The sequence below is a fragment of the Panthera onca genome, chromosome F2 (assembly GCF_046562875.1).
Source record: "Panthera onca isolate mPanOnc1 chromosome F2, mPanOnc1 haplotype 2, whole genome shotgun sequence".
NCBI classification, from domain to species: domain Eukaryota; kingdom Metazoa; phylum Chordata; class Mammalia; order Carnivora; family Felidae; genus Panthera; species Panthera onca.
The window spans coordinates 62,745,451-62,763,693 of record NC_138356.1 but is presented as its reverse complement, the minus strand read 5'-3'; the positions used below and the strand labels follow the sequence as shown (position 1 = coordinate 62,763,693).

At 42.8% G+C, this 18,243-nt stretch overlaps 1 protein-coding gene across 6 annotated transcripts in view; it reads left to right on the top strand.

Annotated features, from left to right (window-relative positions):
* Window positions 1-18,243, top strand: part of SAMD12 (sterile alpha motif domain containing 12) — a 394,334-nt gene that overhangs the window by 24,003 nt on the left and 352,088 nt on the right. For 2 of the 6 annotated variants that reach the window (XM_060611200.3, XM_060611199.3), the window contains exon 2: window positions 13,348-13,526. In XM_060611200.3, the coding sequence (XP_060467183.3) occupies window positions 13,348-13,526 (179 nt within the window). Of the gene's footprint in view, window positions 1-11,562; window positions 11,920-13,347; window positions 13,527-18,243 lie in introns of those variants that run through there. The other 4 variants (XM_060611197.2, XM_081792222.1, XM_060611195.2 and 1 more) reach the window with 4 other exon arrangements.

Sequence of the window (18,243 nt, the reverse complement as noted above, 5' to 3'; positions counted from 1 at the left end):
GATGTAACTGAGGAATTAAATTAAAAATTGTATTTAAATGTAATTAAAATAACCACATACTACTATTGGGCTCCTTTTTTGGACAGCGTGGCCTCAAAGATTGACTAAGGAGTATTGAGCTTTAATTTGTGATGTCAAGCCGCATGGTGTTTTATTCATTTTCTTTGTATACTTGAGAAATTTCAAAGGAGCATTTTTTTGAGTCTTCAGCGAGTTGTATATGTATCAATGGCTCTGTTGACCTTTGAGCTCCTTTCCATCTTCACAAGTCTTGAAGATGCTGATTGTCAATCCATAAATTAAGATCCGTCCATTTCCTCCATCATGGCTCTCCTTTCAGATACTATGATCTTCGACTTGTGTATCTGTATACACAGGCACGTACATTTAGGAAGATCCAGTGAAACAGTAATAGGGCTGGTTCACCTGGAGTGTTCCTGCAAGTTACCATGAATAGAAGGTGTGAGCAAGCAAGATCGCGTGTGCTCTCACTCCAGCCCCTTGGGGAAGGGGAAGTCCTATCCCTTCATCCTGCCCATCAAGTCCAACCGGAACCTGTTGAGCCTTTTGCATGTTGGTGTGACTTGACACCTGTTTAGTTTCTCCTGAGGTAGTCCTTTTTCTTTAGTTGCCAGGATTACTCTTCCCAGAGAATTTTAAGCTGCTCTTTTTCTTCTCTGAAATCATTATCTGACCTTTTGTCCTCCTACACTGACCTGACCCCTGACCAGTCACTTTTTTTTTCCTTTTTTATTAATGGAGCTGCTCTGTGTACATGTACTCAGACATATATACCAAGGGTAAAGATACTTCTGATGAAATCAGGATCATTAAGGTGATATTAGCAAGAGCAAAGGATGTAATAAGGCAATAGTTACCATTTGTGGGGCACGTACTGGGTGCCAGGCGCTGGGCACTTTTATTCTAAAGCTAAATTATAAAGACGTTACGATTATTCCAATTTCATAGGTAAGTTAACCTAAAGCTGAGTAACTTGCCTGAAGCCACACAGCTCAACAGTGGAAGAGCCAGGTTTATTCAACTCCAAAGCCTGTGGTTTTACCAACTAAGCAATAATTAAGGTGTAGAGGGGAAACTGCGTTGTGTGTGATGTACGAATCCTGGTTTTCATGTCTCCTTCTCCATTTTCATGGTGGTCTTAACCAAGTTGCTTAGCATCTCTGTCTTTCCCTCCCTCTCCACGCCCCTCTTTTTTTCTTTTTTGCCCTCCCCTGTCCCCCTCCCCACTCAGGGTCAGCTCAGGCTCCTGAGCGTTCCAGGCCAGGGCCTCACCAGTAGACACCGGGGAGGGCTCTGACTGTGTGTGTTTGGTCCCCCAGTGTCCTGGCTGGGTTTGGGGAGGGCCCCCTGAGGGTGGTGGTACTGAGCCTGGGGGCAGAGGTGGCAGGCCGGCAGGCCCAGAGTATAGCACATATGGGGGCAATACATATGGGCCAGCACGTGAGTCCAGGCCCGGGTAGGACGAGTCACGCTCAGCCTCTAGCTTTGTCCAGCGAGGGCTGTCCGCTGGTGCTGCGCCCAGTGGGACAAAGAAGGCAGAGGTGGGAGGACACTTGGCCACCCAGACGGAGGTGGAGGCAGCTTCAGTTTTGGCAGTGTGATTTTCCCCAGGCCCCTGGAGCTGTCCCCACAGCCCTGGCAGGGAGAGGGGGCTGGCTAGGCCCTGGCTGGTGAGGGAGCAGCAGCAGCACATCCTACACACGCCTCCCTGGGCCACAGGGGTTGTGGGTGGGGCAGGGAGTGGGGGGACCACTTGCTCATGCAGACGTGGGGGTCAGAGCTTAGTGACCGCCCCCACAGCACGCACTCACATGTTGAGGCAGCGGGGTGAGATGGTTACTGAGGGCGACGGATGGACTGACCAGGGGCAGGTGAAAGCATCCCTCCTTCTAATTTCTAATACCTTATCGATAGGGGAGGAAGAGTCCCCCGTATGTTAATTTGGTACCACCGCTTCCTCTTCCCTTCCTGGAATACCAGATTGTAGTGTGTAAAGGCTTCCTAAACCATCAGTCACTTTTCCCCCCCGTGGTACTGTTTGACAGAGAATGCCGTCAGCTCACCTGTACAAAGTATGTTACAGGGTGCACGTATTTGCTTTTATCTTTATCCCTCCATTCCTCAACTCTCTCACTAAAGTTGTTTGTGTATTTGAAAAGCTGTTCTTTTTGCCTTCTGACTACGCCTCCCTCCCCCATTTCACTTTAGTTTGTTCTTTTCATTCAGGATTGTCACTTTTCAAGTCTGTACTATGTTACAATACTACCATTTTGTTTACTTAACAATTGTTAAAAATGTTAATGCCAAAGACCCCTCCGTTGTGATGGAGGAGGGCACTAAGATAAAAATGGAGATTGATGTTCATTGAACATTTGGCAGATGCCATGTGTCCTATATCAATATAGCAAGATGTCATGTGTCCTTCATCAATATAGCAAGAAAGTAGAACTTGGACTTGAATCAGTGGGTAGCGGTGTGTTGGGTGGGGGAGAGGTATATGAATCAAAACAGATGAATCAAAAATCATTTCTCCACTCTATCTAAAAGCATATCTAGTGTCTGTATTGTTTTGTTACATTCTTAAGGTAGATGCTTACTGTTGTAGATTAAATAACCTTAGTGTTGAGTCCTGAGTTTTGATACTTGTATATTATACAACCAAAGCCAAGATTTAGAACATTTCCATTTGCAAGAAAGGTCCTTCTACTTTTTGCAGTGAAATCTTTGTCTTTTCCATTTGGCTCTTGAACCCATCCGTTGCGCTTTTCCTTTTGGTTATTACATTTTTTAGTTATAACATTTCCATTGGGTAGTTCTTTATGTCTTCTGTTTCCTGCAATTTTGTTTCTTGGGTGAAGCTTTCTAGTTTCTCATTTGTGGCAGGTGTAATTACTCTTTGAAGATTTTTATCTTGGCTGCTTTCAAATATTTGTCAGATCTGAGATTTCTGTCATCTTGGTGTTGGCATTTGCTGATTGTCTTATTTACTATGAGATCTTCTTGGTTCTTGGTTATGAGTGCTTTTTTAATCAAAATTTGGACATTTTCATTTTATGAGACTTGATCTTATGTAAAACTTGTTTTAGCTGGCTTTAACATCACTCTGGCCGGGTATTACCTGGGAGGTGGGGCCTCCTCATTATCACTGGGTGATGGTGAAGAGTCCTGAGTCTCTCCACCAAGCTTCCTCTGACACTATCCCAGGAAGGAGGAGGCAGTCTCATGGCCTGGTGGAAGTGGATGTCCTGCCTCCTCACCTCAGCTCAACTGATGCTGCAAGGGTGGGGAAGTGGCCTTGATAATGGTGGACAGATCAGAAATTGTGGGCTCCCTATGTGGCTTTCTATGACCCCACCCTCTAGGGGGTTTTGGAGTACCTAGGTACAGCCTGGTGAGGGTGGAAGTCTAGGCTCTCCACTCAGCCTTTGCTGATACGGGTGGTTGGGTGACCTTTTTTTCTGCAGTGTAAACTACCTACTTCTGTCTGTCTGATACCTGAATCCTCCATCTAAAGCTTCACAGAAGCTCTGATTATATCTGCTGTTGTATTCTCCTCATGAAAGAGAGGAGTTAACGTTTGTGCCTTACAGCTTGTCCATAGCCTTTCCCTGCGCTGATGTTGACCTATGTAAGTTAAGTGTTGTTTTAATTTCTGTTGTATTGAGATTGCTTAGTCTGTTTATCATGAGTGGGAAGGGTGAAGGTTTGCTGTGGTGATCACACTTAGGTTAGTCTTTGGATGAGCAGGGTTCCCTTATAGCAAACTGTTTTTACAAAGGTGAAATCATCTCTAAATGAGTGAGCCAGGGTGAATGTGCTTCATGTGGCTCAGAGGGGGCAGTGTGCTGACCCATCTACATGTGGTCTGAATATCTGGCTCGGATGGACAGTCACAAAGGCTCAGCTCCGGTGGCCACACAGTAGTTATCAAGGCTACCTATGGGCAGACTTCTGACGACAATGGAGTATTCTTTAGGTTCAATCCTTCATGTCTCAGGATATCTGCTCCCATCTCTTCTCATCAGCAGGTTGCCTTTCTCTCCAGCCCCCTCGTAGTAACAGATGGGGAGCCATCTATTACTGGTCAGTTGCAGACTTTTTGGGAACAGACATGTCCTTTTTTAATGCCCTTGAATTACTGGTTTGGAAATTTGTATTTTACCCCTATTCTTTTTGATAGGAAAGGACTTCAACCTGTATGTTGAATGTTAAGCTTCAATATATATTGTAAATATATGTTTATATTTTTATTATGTGTAATCCCTATCTCTCTCTCTCTCTCTCTCTCTCTCTCTCTAAACATATCTGTATCTATAGATACAGATAGAGAGCAAGAGTATACCACATTTAGCTGACCAAGGAGAGGTCTGGAAATCCTATTCTCTTTCCACATAGCCTGACCAAAATAATAAAATCAAACATAATTGAGCTCATTTAAATTGCCTGGGAGTGGGGGAGTGCAGCATAAGTAGGTGAGTCCCTCAGACCCATGAGGCTCTTCCTTGATGTTATGATGGAGGGGGCTAGAGTGCTCAGATCCCACTGTCCTCCGGGACATGGGGGCACTCTACCCTAGAACAAGGCTCAGCAAACTGTTTTGGTAAAGGGCCAGCTAGTAAATATTTAATTTTTGCAGTCCGTTTGGTATGTCCCAACTACTCACCTCTACCTCTGCCATCATACTACAATGGCAGCATAGAAAACGTATAAATAAGCATAGCTATGTTTGACATTTGAGTTTCATATAATTTTCAAAGATCACAAAACATCCTTTTTAATTCTTTTTTCCCCCTCAACATTTAAAAATGTAAAAACTGTTTTTGACTCATAAGGCATATGTAAACAGGCAGTGGGTTGGATTTGCCCATCGACCCTAGTTTGCTGACCTGCGTTTGTAGATATGTGCTGGACAGGTTCCTTTGCCCAAAGAGACATTGTGCCCTGTCAATTAGCTTAACCCAAGGTTGTGCTTCTTGGCACATTCCCATTCATTCCCATTCATTCATGCATAAATTCTTTTTTTTAAAACATTTTTAATGTTCATTTTTGAGAGAGACCCCGAGCACGAGAAGGGGAGGGGCAGAGTGAGAGAGAGAGGGAAACACAAAATCCAAAGCAGGCTCAGACCCGGAGCTGTTAGCACAGAGTCCGATGTGGTGCTTGAACTCACAAGCCGTGAGATCGTGACCTGAGCCGAAGTTGGGCGTTCAACCGACTGAGCCACCCCAGCGTCCAATGCACACATTCTTATGAGTGCTCTAGGCACTTTTCTGGGCACCGGAGGCTCCTCAATGAGTAAGAGTTATGCCCTCAGGTATTCACTGTATCATCTAGATTGATTCTACCTCTGATAACATTTTTCTTGATAACAGCATGTACTCATGTTACATGTATTCATGTACGTGTACCTCCTCCTTGCTAAGGTATTGCTATATTCAGCTTTTGAAGTCCTAATGGGAGTTAAGAAACCCAGAGCAGAATATTTTGCTAGGATTCCAGTTTTCATTTTTATCCTTTAGGAAGAGCTAAGCAACGATATATTGTTAAAGTGGTATCATGTGTCAGTTTGGAATGGTTCATCTGAAGTCCCAGAAGAGGCCTGATTTGGTGTTGTCACAAGGGATTACTTTTCTCATGTAGTGTCAAGTCCGGAGATAGGTGGTTAAGAACCTAGTTTGAGCCACTCGGTGATGGTAGAGCCTTTGTTGCTCTTAGCCTCTTGGCTTTCATGTTTATAGCCTATGATCTGTAGCAGCTCTAGATACCACCTCTCCATTCAAGGTGACAAGATGGTGAGAAGGGTGATATAAAAATTCGTTCTCTTCTGTCACTTCCAGAACTGCATCTTTACACATCAAACTTCTGCTTCGGCCCCATAGGCAGGAATCTGTTCACAGCTACAGATAGCTGCAAGGGGGGCTGGGAAATTGAGTGCCTTTGTGGGTACATTCCAAGAGTCTCTAGGAGAACTTTGGGAAGTGTTTCCTACAAAGAGAGGTCTCTTGGATTACTTGTAGAGGTCCAGATTACTTGTAGAGGGTAGTGCTGTGCTGAATTTGAACTCAGAGTATGATAAGGCACTTCTGTTAATTAAACACATTTAGAGAGTATCTGCTATGTGGTTATCTTATAAGAGTGGTTTGAAACAAGGGCTGTGTTTTCCATGAACTTTAGCAAAAGCAGGACGTAGAAATGAAATTTTAAACGATCTCCATTCCAATAGATAATGATGGGGATTGAAGTACTCTTGTTTCTAAGGTCATGTATTTATTTAGCAGCGTTTATTGGATGCCAAATATGTACAGCTGTTTAGTCTCTGCAGGCACACAGACCAGCATGACAGTTTCTCCTCTGCAGAAGGCAGTCAAGAAAATCAGTTTGACATCAGTTGTCTGGTTCTGTGACTTAACATATCTTTGAATTATACAATGAGATAGGAAACAACTTTTATTTGCCCTTTTTGAAAAATAAAAGCTGTAAGTTTTCCTAAGAAGGGAATGGCAGTGAGTAGGATTGAATTGGTATCTTTCCACCATACCTCTGCTTATTCTATAAACAATGATTGAGTACTTACAGTAGGCACTTGGCTAGGCACTCGGTTTGTCAAGCTTTAATGAGCAGTCACTTGCTTCAAGGGGTTCCTAGTCATAGACTAAGCCGACATGTTAATATACTCTTGTGGTGCGTTGTGTATATATACATGGGGTGGCTGGGGGGAATTAGGAGGGGAGAGAATAAGAAAAAAAGGTGAATTGTCAACATTGCTTAGAGAGGATATAATGGTTGCAAAATCAGTTAAAGCTTCACGATGAGAAGAATAGATTATTTAATTTCCTGAAGGATCATCCATGAAAATAAGGGAAGAGTATATTTTGTACAAAGATCAATTCTGTCAAAGTGGAGAAGCACCAAACCTCTCAGCTACAGGCAGCATCTGTGTGGTGGTAGAAACCCTTGGTGCAGGATCTGGAGCAGCCTGCTGGACCTTGGGGGTGTTTGCACAGCGTCTCTGTTAACAGCAAAGCCCAAAATAAAGGAATCTTCAGCTTGAATGGGGCTCAGCCCCTTGTTTCACTGCAGAGAGAGAGTGGTGTGGGTGGGGATTGGAAGACCTGGAAGCTGGGTGACTTCTTGGCAAGTAGGAGGCACTTGTTCATGCAAGTGGAGCCAGCACACCCCTTGGTTCTCTCGTCATCTTGAGACAAAATGCCTGGCACTTCTCCATAGCCTGTGACTGTGAGCTAAGTCCTGTCAGAATGGGATCTTTCAGAGGTCAGGTCCAGCAGGGTCTAGGCTCACTTCCAGCAATGAAACACCTCTTCTGCTAGTCAGACTGGGGCCCCTTTTTGCAGCATATGCCCTTTCCAGCAAAATTCTAAAGTAATATGATAGTGTTGAGCTATCCGTGTTTTTTTTTATTTTGTTTTGTTTTAAAGAAAACAACATGTTTTGGTTGAAAATCACAATGAACTTACTGAAAAAACTCTAAAACTTGTGAATAAAGTATTTTTGGAGGGGTGCCTGGGTGGTTCAGTTGGTTAAGCGTCTGACTCTTGGTTTCAGCTCAGGTCATGATCTCTCTGTTTATCAGTTCGAGCCCTGCATCAGGCTCTGTGCTGGCAGCGTGGAGTTTGCTTGGGATCCTCTCTCTCACTCTATCTCTGCCCCTCCCCTGCTTGCTTGGTCTCTCTCAAAATAAATATCTTTGGAGTTTCTCTTTCCAGCTATGGAGGCAATATGGGGGAATGAGATGAGAGGGAATGGGCTGTTTTTGTTTTTAAATTCTTTTTTGTTCTAGAATATGTGTAGCATAAAACTTATCATTTTAACCCCCTTTCAGCGTATGACTTAGTAGCATTAAGTATATTCACATTGTTGTGCGACTATCACCTCTATGCGTCTCGAGGACCTTTTCGTCCCAAAGAGAAACTGGACTAAGCACATCCCCATTCACCTCTCCTCCAGCTCCTGCTCACCACTGTTTGACTTCATCTGTGTGAACTTGACTACTACAAGTGCATCGTATACAGTATTTGTCCTTTTGTGACCAGCTTATTTCACTTAGCATGTCTTCAAGGTTCATCCTGTATCAGAATTTCATTTCTTTAAACTGAAAAGTCCACTGTATGACTGAAAATTCTGTCGTATGTATCACATTTTCTTTATCCATTCATCAGTGGACATTTGGGTTCTTTCCACCTATTGGCTATTGTGAATAATGTTGCTGTGAACATGGACATACAAATATCCGTTCAAGTCCCTACTTTCAATTCTTTGGTTGAATTGCCAGATCAGATGGTAATTCTGTGTTGAATATTTTAAAGGAATCCCCAGCTGCTCCCAGCAGCTGCACCATTTTACATTCCCACTAGCAAAGCACAAGGGTACCGGTTTCTGAGGGAATGGGCTTTTCCACACGAGAGACAGATGGTACCTTTGCTCTGGCATCTCAAAACATTGTGAAAACTAATGTCCCTGTTGACTCTTTTAAAGGACTATTTATGAAATCTATTTGGTTTTTAATTCTTGATTTTGAAGAGCTTAGTATTAGCAACTTTAATGTGAAAATTATTAGGGCGGCCCTGGAAGGAAAGACCACAAACAGCTTTCGATGTCAAATCAGTAACTAGAAATCAGTAAGGCACAGAGTGGTCCGGAAGCCCGGGGAAACAGGAAGAGGGTCTCCAAGCCGACCTGTGAGCTGCTGAGCCCATTAAATTGAGTAAATAACTTGAGTGAAAACAAGAAAGGGCAGTGATGAGGACAGAAAAGAGGACTCAAACAGGGGCACCTTTTACATGATGAACAAAGAAATGGAGGTCACAGCTTGTAAAGAGGCCATTTGAAAGTTGCTTGATTTGTAAATATTAGGGACATGAAATTTCAGGGAAAACAAAGCAAAGCCTGTCAGAAATGGTTTTAAATAAATAAACCTAAGCACAAAACCTAAATCAACTACTGGGTTTGCAGGTGAGGAGGGAACAGCTATGGAGGATTAAAATATTTGTGTGAAGAAGGTGACTACGTGTGTAGAAAGTCAAAACACCGTAGTCTGCCTCATGTTTATAGTTCTCTTACATTTTGAATGCTAGGTATTTACCAGCCGAGGGAAGTTTCCTTTTGATTTATGGCAGGGCTGTATAAAAAGAGGAGATTGCTGGTTCATTTAGCAGCTGAATAAATGTTTTTTTTTAATTTATTATTTTTTACTGTATTTTTGAGAGAGTGTGAGTGGGGAAGGGAGGGGGAGAGAGAGGGGAACAGAGAATCCAAAGCAGGCTCCACGCTGCAGCACAAAGCAGCCCCAACATGGGGCTCAAACCCACAAACTACAAGATCGTGACCCAAGCTGAAGTCGGGTGCTCAACCAACTGAGCCACCAGGCACCCCTGAACAAATGTTTCTTTAATGCCTATTATGTGCCAGGTTCTAGACTGGGGAGAGGAGGTCATGGAGGTGACTAAGGGCCTGCCTTGAAGAGCTTGCAGGGGTGGGAGACAAGGTGTACAGATCAGTGAGGTAGACCTCACTACAGCGAGGGAAGTGAAGCACCAGGGCACTGTGTGCATGGTCGAAGCATAGCTAAGTGGTTCTTGGTCTGGTATCCAGAAACTCCTAGGTGGCTTTCTAAGGGTCCGAGCTGACACATCGGGTGAGTGGACTTAGCCTCCCAAAGGAGGAAGTAAAACTGGGGTGAAGTAGAACCTCTTTCTAGGAGGAGGGACCAGCATGAGCAAAGGTGAAGGAAGTATGAGAATCCAGTTTGGTGGGGGAGGTATTGGGAGAACAGGAAGTACTGGAAATTCCCAGCAAGTCAGTGGTATTCTGAAGCTGTAAATTTCAAGGCAGCTGGGGATCAGTCTGGAGAGAAAGATCAAAGCTATATATTTTTCTTCCTCTAGTGTCCAAATCCATCCTGTGCTAATCTCTCATCTCCTTTTATAAGAAAAAAATTTTTTAATAGTCATGATTTTAAAATACTGAATATTCGTTGCAATAGGCCATTCTTCGGAGATGGAGAAGCTGATCTGATATTAACAGTAATGAGCCTTCTGCTCTTACAGATTTTGGCTGCTCCATTCTCTTTCTCCATATACCTGAAGTTGGCACTGCTGTTGGTTCTCCAGCATCTATTCTGCCCCTGCCTTCTTGAATACTAGCAGTGTGGTTTGAGAAACTGACTCTAGCAGAAGGGTCAGCTGGTTAACAGTGATGCTACCTCCACTGCCAGGGTTTTAGTTCGTTAATAGGTATGTGATTCACCTTGAGCTGATGGGGAAAAAAAATGAATATTTGAAAGAGGATTAGGGGAAAGAGAACCAGACAACTGAACTGTCACTATTTCTAGATGAGACCCAGAAGCTTGTAGCTCAAGGTGCCATGAGGGGACTCAGGCTTATGATCTAGGTGATGTTCTGGATAGAAGAATGGCAAGATGAAAGAAAAAAAAATAAGAATCCTTGATGAATCCTCTGCTGAGCTGGCAAATCCATGAACTCTGAACCTGTACCATTATTGGACTTCCTTTTCTGAAAGCTAATAATTTTCCTTACTGCTTAACCTATTTTGGGTTGCTCATCTGAAGCTTGAAATCATCCATATCCTAAATGATGCTTGATCTCTGTGACCTTCAGTAGACACCTGCATGACTTTGTGACTGTGCACCTTGAGTCTCCTCTCCCTTACCTGTGAAATGAATGTAATTATGTCTTATCGAGTTTTTATGAAGATCATTTGAGATCCGGCATAAAGCCTGAGGGAGGAGGTGTGAACTAATACATGTTGAACATCTATTGTGTACCATGAAATGGGCTGGTTCTTGGCTCTAGGAAGCTTAGAAGCTAAAAGAGAAATTCAGATAATTTTCATATTGAAAGGTACAAAGCCACATGCATATGGACCTTTGTATAGTTAGGTAAGGTCATCGATTCAGTATTTGAATACTTCCTGTTCCAGGTACAGTGATCTAAAATGGGGTGGAGGCAGGGGATGAGGAAGAGATTAAGGGAAGGCATATCTGAAGTGTTCTTTAAGCCAAAACCTGACAGATGAGTAGGAGTTAGGTGAGGAATAGGGAGAACATTTCAGGCAGAGAAACATTACGTACAAAATCTGAGAAGTGTGAAAGAACTTGTTGTGTTCAAGAAGTAGGAAGTGTGAAAAGGAAGTGTGTGGTCAGAGTACAGTGAACGAAGGATAATGTGGGTGATGAAGTTGGAAAGGTAGAAGGGAACAGATAATTCAGAGCCTTGGTGGTCATGCTAAAGACTTTTGAGTGATCTAGATCTAAAATGAAGCCATTGGAAAGTTTTAAGCCAAAGGGTCTCACGATCTGACCTGTACCTTTTTTTTTTTTTTTTTTTTAATTGGGTTTCAGGGCTCAGTCGAGGAAGAGCAGTTAGGCTGGTCAGCATTGTGGGTGAGAGACGTGGGTGGTTCGGACCAGGGTGATGGCAGTGCAGATGGAGCCACATGGATGGATTTGAGCAGCACTGTGGGTGTAGAGCTTGCTGGACCTGATGATAGATGGAAGGGATGTGGTAAATCGTGGAGAGAGTCCTGCCAAGGATGACTCTGGTTTCTGTGGAACTGGAAAAGGCATTTTGGGGGGTAGTGGTAGAAAATCCAAGATTCAGTTTTGAACATGTTAAATCTGAGCTATCTGATACTGGAATTAGGGTGTTGAGCTCCAGTTTCACTTAGGTCTGAAGCTCCTAACAGGTCTATCTAGGCCGTGGTTAAAATTTGGACGTCATCAGCAGGTTGTTGATTGTGTCCGAGTGTGGGAATGAATGGCTCCTCTGAAGGAGAGCATGGAGAGCAGGAAGGGAACCCCTGCCTCACTTCTGCGAAGCCAGCCCTCTTCTCTCAAGTGTCACATACTCTCTTGGAAGCCTGGTAAGAGGAAGCCCTGACCTGAATGGGGTGTTGAGTAAGGGAAGAATTGTAGAATTGCAGCAGTTGGCTAAAAGGGAAGCATGCTGAGGGGAGCCTGGGTGGCTCAGTCGGTTAAGCGTCTGACTCCTGATTTCTCATGGTTTGTGAGATGGAGCCTCACATCGGGCTCTGTGCTGGGATTTTTCTCTCTCTCTCTTTCTCAAAATAAACCTTTAAAAACCTCTATATATGTGTGTGTGTGTATGTGTGTGTGTGTATGTGTGTGTATATATAAAGGGAAAAAAAATTATATATATATATATATAAAGGGAGGCATGCTGAGAATGGAGGGAAAGTGAAGATATTGAGTAAAAGTCACCAATGAAGTAGAGTCCTGAGTGGGATGGAGGAGTGAAGGTTCTGGCCCTGAATCCTCTGAGGCCAAAGGGAAGGGGATAAGGAATTTAATTAAATTTAAAGGGGTGGAGTCCCAGGGAGGTGAGAGAATTTACTACCAGAAACCTTGAAGCGTGCACGCGCGCGCACACACACACACACACACACACACACACACATATTGTGTGCACGTGCACATGCACACCAAGCCTCACACATGCTGGATGCTTCGTGGAGGTCATCTGTGGGGAATGTATGGTTCCTGCTATTTCTTTGATGAATGCTGGGTACTTTGGAGGGGCTCAGTAAGTATTTGTTGAATAAATAATTATGCTCAGAAAATGGGCTGTAGATTTTATTTATGGTCCTATCCATGTTAGGATGTGGAGAGGGTAAGGCAGGAAAAATCTAGGCTTGACTCCATTGAACCCTTCACTTTGGTCTTTCCTTCTCTTTCATGTAGCTGTAATAACTGTTCTAAAGTCACTTGTCCTTTTGTTTGCCTCTTCTATTGGACCATAAGATCTTGGAAGGGAACATCTGTCATATATGAATCCATGTTTCCAGGATCTAATCCAGGGGATGTCTCATGGTACACGCTCAGCAAATAGTTGCACAGTCCATGCGAGCAGGGGTACTTGAGTGGATGCTTGAATAGATTCAGAGGAGGAGGGAACAAGCACTCTTCCAGATGGAGGCAGAGATAAGAAGCTGAACTGCAGGGGTTGAATGAGTTGCATGTGTGGGAGGCAGGAACGAAGTTGCCCGATTTGGTAATCTCATCTGTGATGTGGGCATTAGTAACTTGCTCAAGGTCAAACAACTTGGAACTGATGGTTTCTGGATTTGTGCTGAAATCTTTCTGACTTGAGAGCTCAGGGTTTCCTCTGTGCCATGCTCCCTCCTCCCCAGATCATTTCCCATAGTTATCACACCACTTGTAAACTTACCACTGCTTTGTTTCTTGCCTCTGAGGCCACACGAAATACTGTCTGTCGTGGACGCCTTCTTTGCAGGACTTGTTTTCAGTTATATTTTTTTCCTCTTTGCTAGCTCTCCACTGTGGCTTGAATCCACGGGGTATTGATCATCCTGCCCGTGCCGAAGGTATTAAACTACAGATTGAAGGTGAAGGTGTTGAATCTCAATCCATTAAAAACAAAAATTTTCAGAAGGTGCTTGACCAAAAAGGAACCCCCAAGCGACTGCCAGCAGAAGCTGAGACTGCTAAGGTAGGTAGTAATCCACTAAATTATGGAGATTGTGGAAGCTGCAGCTTTGATACTTTGTGGTCCAGCCACAGAGAACGGATGGTCCTTTCACTCCGTCCCGGTGTATCTTCAGTTAAATGAACACCGACTGCTTCTGGGTTCTAGGCAATAATGAAAATGTTGACTGCATCCCCTTTGGAGTTAAACACGTTTGTGGTCCATGTCCTGCCATGAGTATGGTACAGAATGGGCTATTGAGAAAGATGCCCTGGACTTAAAGGTGAAAGGTGTGTTTGCCAGGCTCACGCTTACCATTTTATGAACTTAAGCATGGCATGTGATTATGCAGGCCTTAGATTCTTCTTCTATAGAATGGTATCATAAAAACTCCCTCCACCATGGGTAGAACAGATGAAATAATAGCATGCATTGGAAGGATTGTGCAAAAGGTCCAGTGCTGCTTGTGCATGAGGGTCTTTGGCAGACAAACACTGTTAATTAATCACTGATGTTTTATTCAGTATATCCATGTATTCCGGGTACTGTTTTAAGGACTCTTGATATACTGGCCTACTTTGTCCCTATAACAATTCTGTGAGGTAGACCATCATAAACAGAACTCTGATGGAAGATAGAATGATCCTACTTTGTTTTAGGATGCTTAGTTCTTTTTCGTTTTTAGTCTTAAATGTAGGTACATAACATACATACACTGGTAAAATGGGGCTTGGAGGGTAGATGGTCCTCTAGTAAGGACCACCTCTTCTAAAGGTTTTCCACAGTGGAACTGGCACTTGATGGATTCTTTGTGTGAAATCAGTAAAGATGCTCGTGTCAAGCGCACAGTTGAAGATGTTCATATTAGTTTGCCCCTTGGAAATTGAAGAAACTAGTCTTCATGTGGTGTTCAGTTTTTCCCTTGTGCATTCTCTGCAGAGGAATTTCCTTTCAAATGTTTGCGTGAATGAATATGTGCGTGCCTTGGAAAGCAAATGTTACAGTCAGCCAAGAAAAACTTGAAGTAGAAAGGTCACTTTGCTGTCCTATAGGAACCAACTCCCTCCCCACCCCAAACGTCTTCCAAAATCAAATGTGAATGTCTCTGCTTTATCCACAGTTGTGAATAACTGCTGCTGTTACTTCCCTTCTTTAGTGTAGATAATTAAAACCGATGACCTTAAGTGCATGCCTTTGTGTGTTGTAGAGTTGGGAAATGATTAGCAAGGATACTGTAGATATTTGGCACTAGACATTTTAGTGGAAAGAAATTGCATCTCCTAGGAAATTGGTCGATGGTTGAAGTTTGGTTTGTGAGGAGAGTTGGAAATAAGTGAGCCCTGTTATATTTAAACCTCCTCCATCTCTGATGCTACACAGACATCTTGAAAGAGCAAGGGGAAAAAGTGTATGAAGGATCTTCTTTAGGAAGATAAATAGCTTGAGTGGGATCTTTTTAGAAGGATGGTTAAAATATTAAAAAGAGTGGAGGAAAAGAAAATTGCTGGTATTTGTCTGATTTTAATTCAGTTTTAAACATTTCCAGATCATATTGCTGGTCTGTTTTCCAATAAAAAATAAAGTTTTATTTAAATCTTATATGATTTGATTACTTCTGAAGTATTTGGAATATGTGATACTGTAGTAATTCCTGAATTTCACGTTGATAGCATTTGCTTTTGCCTCTAGATCACTTTATATTTGCTTTGCTGAAAGCATACTTCACTGAGAATAAAGTAGTCTATAATGACCCTTTTCTCAAGCATAGTCCACATATTGGAAACCAGATTCATTTGAATTATCCAGATCATCTACAGTGTAAGGTGTTAAGGGGATTCTGAGTATTTTCACGTTGACATCATATTTAGAAGTGGACAGACCAGAAGCCTTAGTAGAGCTCAGGCAAGGTATTTATTCCCTTTTTCATGGAGGACCCGAGGACAACTGTGTTTGCTGGGCAGACAGAATTAAAAGTAAGTACCATAGTGTGATTACTACAGATGTACAGTGTTACAGACACTGAACCTTCCGTGCCACAGTGTGAACTTATTTTGTGTGTGTACAAACACCTTTAAAGGGTTTTTGTTGCCTCAGAGGGTTATTGGAGGTGCAAGTTTTCTTTTTTTCTTGAGTAAGTAATTGAATGTTGGGTAAACTGACCTACTCTAAATAAAAAATCTGTTAGAAATGTATAAATTTAAAGGCACTCAGTAATGTAAATTGGTACAACTTTTCTGGAGGACAGTCTGATAGTAGCTATCAAAATTTTAAATGTGTGTAACTTCTGAGCCAATAATTCCCTCTAGTAACTTGTCCTAAGAAATAATCATCCAGATGTGCAAAAATGCCTACAGGACAATGGTCACTCTGGCGTGGTTTATAATATGAAAATGTTGGGAACAGCCCAACTGTTCATTCCTAGAATGCTGGCTAAAGGTACTATGTATATTCATGCAAGGGAATAGGATTCTGTTCCTCCCTTTATAAGGGTAGGAGAGACCTGTGGATTCATCTTAGTCTGTTCAGTCTGCTGTAACAAAATACCATAGACTAGGTGGCTTATAAACAATAGAAATTTATTTCTCACAGTTTTAGGGGCTGGGAAGTTCAAGATCAAGGTGCCACCAGAATCATTGTCTGATGAAGCCCCACCTCCTGTTCAGGTGGCCATTATGTCACTGTGTTACATGGTGGAGAGGGACAAGAGTGCTCTCTGGAGCCTCTTTTAGAGCACTGATCCCATTTATGAGGACTCCACTGTCATGACCTACGCATGTAAAAGGGCCCCACCTCCTAATACCATCACAATGGGGGTCAATATAGGAATTTTAGCAGAACATAGACATTCAGTCTACAGCAATATTTATGTGGGAACATAAGTGTGATGATACTTTAAAGTGAGGGGAAGAGAAGGACACAGTGTGTATAGCATGTCCCCATTTATGTAAAAATGTCTGTTTCTGAATAAAGACGTCACTGAGTCTGGAAGAGTTTATTGCACAATATGAACAGCGGTTTATATCCGGAGTTGAGATTATGGGGGAAAGCCTTCTCTTCACTTCTGTTTTGAGGGGTTTTTTTCTTTTGTTTTTTAAAGATATGCATGCTTTTAGGTGTATTGACTTCAAATCCCTTTTCAGATTGCTCTATTTATTAACTTGAGTAGCTCAACTGAGACTTTCCTATTTGAGTCGATATTGGGCCTTTTAGGGTGCTGATTTCCTCCCATGGCTTCCAATTCTTGTTGGTAAGTTATTTGCCAAAGGAGTAAGTTCGTTGGGGGACTTTTTGCCTATATGTGCCTTGAGTTGTGGAGACCATTTGGTGTGGTGCTTTTGCTTGTCTCCTGTTGAACTTTTTGAGATGTAACAGCTCTGACCAGTGTTACATTACAGTTCAGTTTGACTTTGGATCCCTTTGCTATTGATTATGCAAATCAAGTGGTCCTCCCCCATCTCCCCATCCCATATGCACTTTCTTGTTTGCAGGCTTCACACGAACCTGGTTCCAGCTTCCCGTCATGCCTGTGGGCCTTGCCACTTGGAGTCTAGCCATGCTGGGTTTGAAACCAGTCCCTCTCCATGTCACCTGTCCCAGATCCCAGCAGGCATAGTGACCTTCATGCCACCTCATTGCTGCGGTTTTCTGACACCTAAAAATTTCTCTTCTGTGACTTCAAGCTTGGCTTTACATCAATTTAGAGATTGATTTTCTAGTGCCTTTAAGTTCTAGAACCCAAGGAATGGGAGATTGTAGCATGACATGCTTAATATACCATCTTGACTCTGAAATTTGTGTTACTTTCATAATCTAAAGATACATCTCTCTTTCTATTTTATGTTCTTGAAATAATTATCTTTTTTGCTTCTCTTAGAATGTGATTTTGGAGCCATTGACTCTAATCCCCAAAAGACTAGGACTCTCATTCCAGAAAGACGTGGTTTCTGCCAGGAGATGCCTGTAGCTCTTACCATAAGAGAAACCAATGGAGAACCAAGCTCACTTTTTTAAAATTTATTTATTTATTTATTTTTGAGACAGAGACAGAGCATGAACGGGGGAGGGTCAGAGAGAGGGAGACACAGAATCTGAAACAGGCTCCAGGCTCTGAGCTGTCAGCACAGAGCCTGACGTGGGGCTTGAACTCATGAACCATGAGATCATGACCTGAGCCGAAGTCGGATGCTTAACCGACTGAGCCACCCAGGCGCCTCCCAAGCTCACTTTTAATTAAGCTTTATAACTGGGCAGCAGTGAGTCTAGTTGGAAAAAAAAATGGAGCCAACTGAAACGTTGGATCTACAAAAGATACTTACCAATGTAAATTCTAATTGCTTATGTGCACTTGGGACTCGAGAGAGTACACATGCCATCAGGGCTGCAGTTACAAGTTCAAGATGGGAAAGAAAAAAAAAAGAAAAGCCATGTTAACGGTTAATTTTATGCTACAGTTGGATTCAAGGCAAGAGATAAGAAGTATAACATTTTTATCTCCTATGGAGGTGCAAAAATTATAAAGGTACACATATGGGGGAACGTACAGCCACCACAGATGAGAGCCAAGGTGAGGGTCTTAACACAGAGAAGGCACAGCCTCTGTTGTCCATTAACTTATTTTTATTCTTAATCTTTTTACCATTGTAGTCACGGAGGCCCAAGGCCAGCTCCTGGTCCTGCAGACCAGGTATATGCCCACATAGAAGTTTCCAAGGAGACAGTCCTATGAGAGACCAAGGTCCTT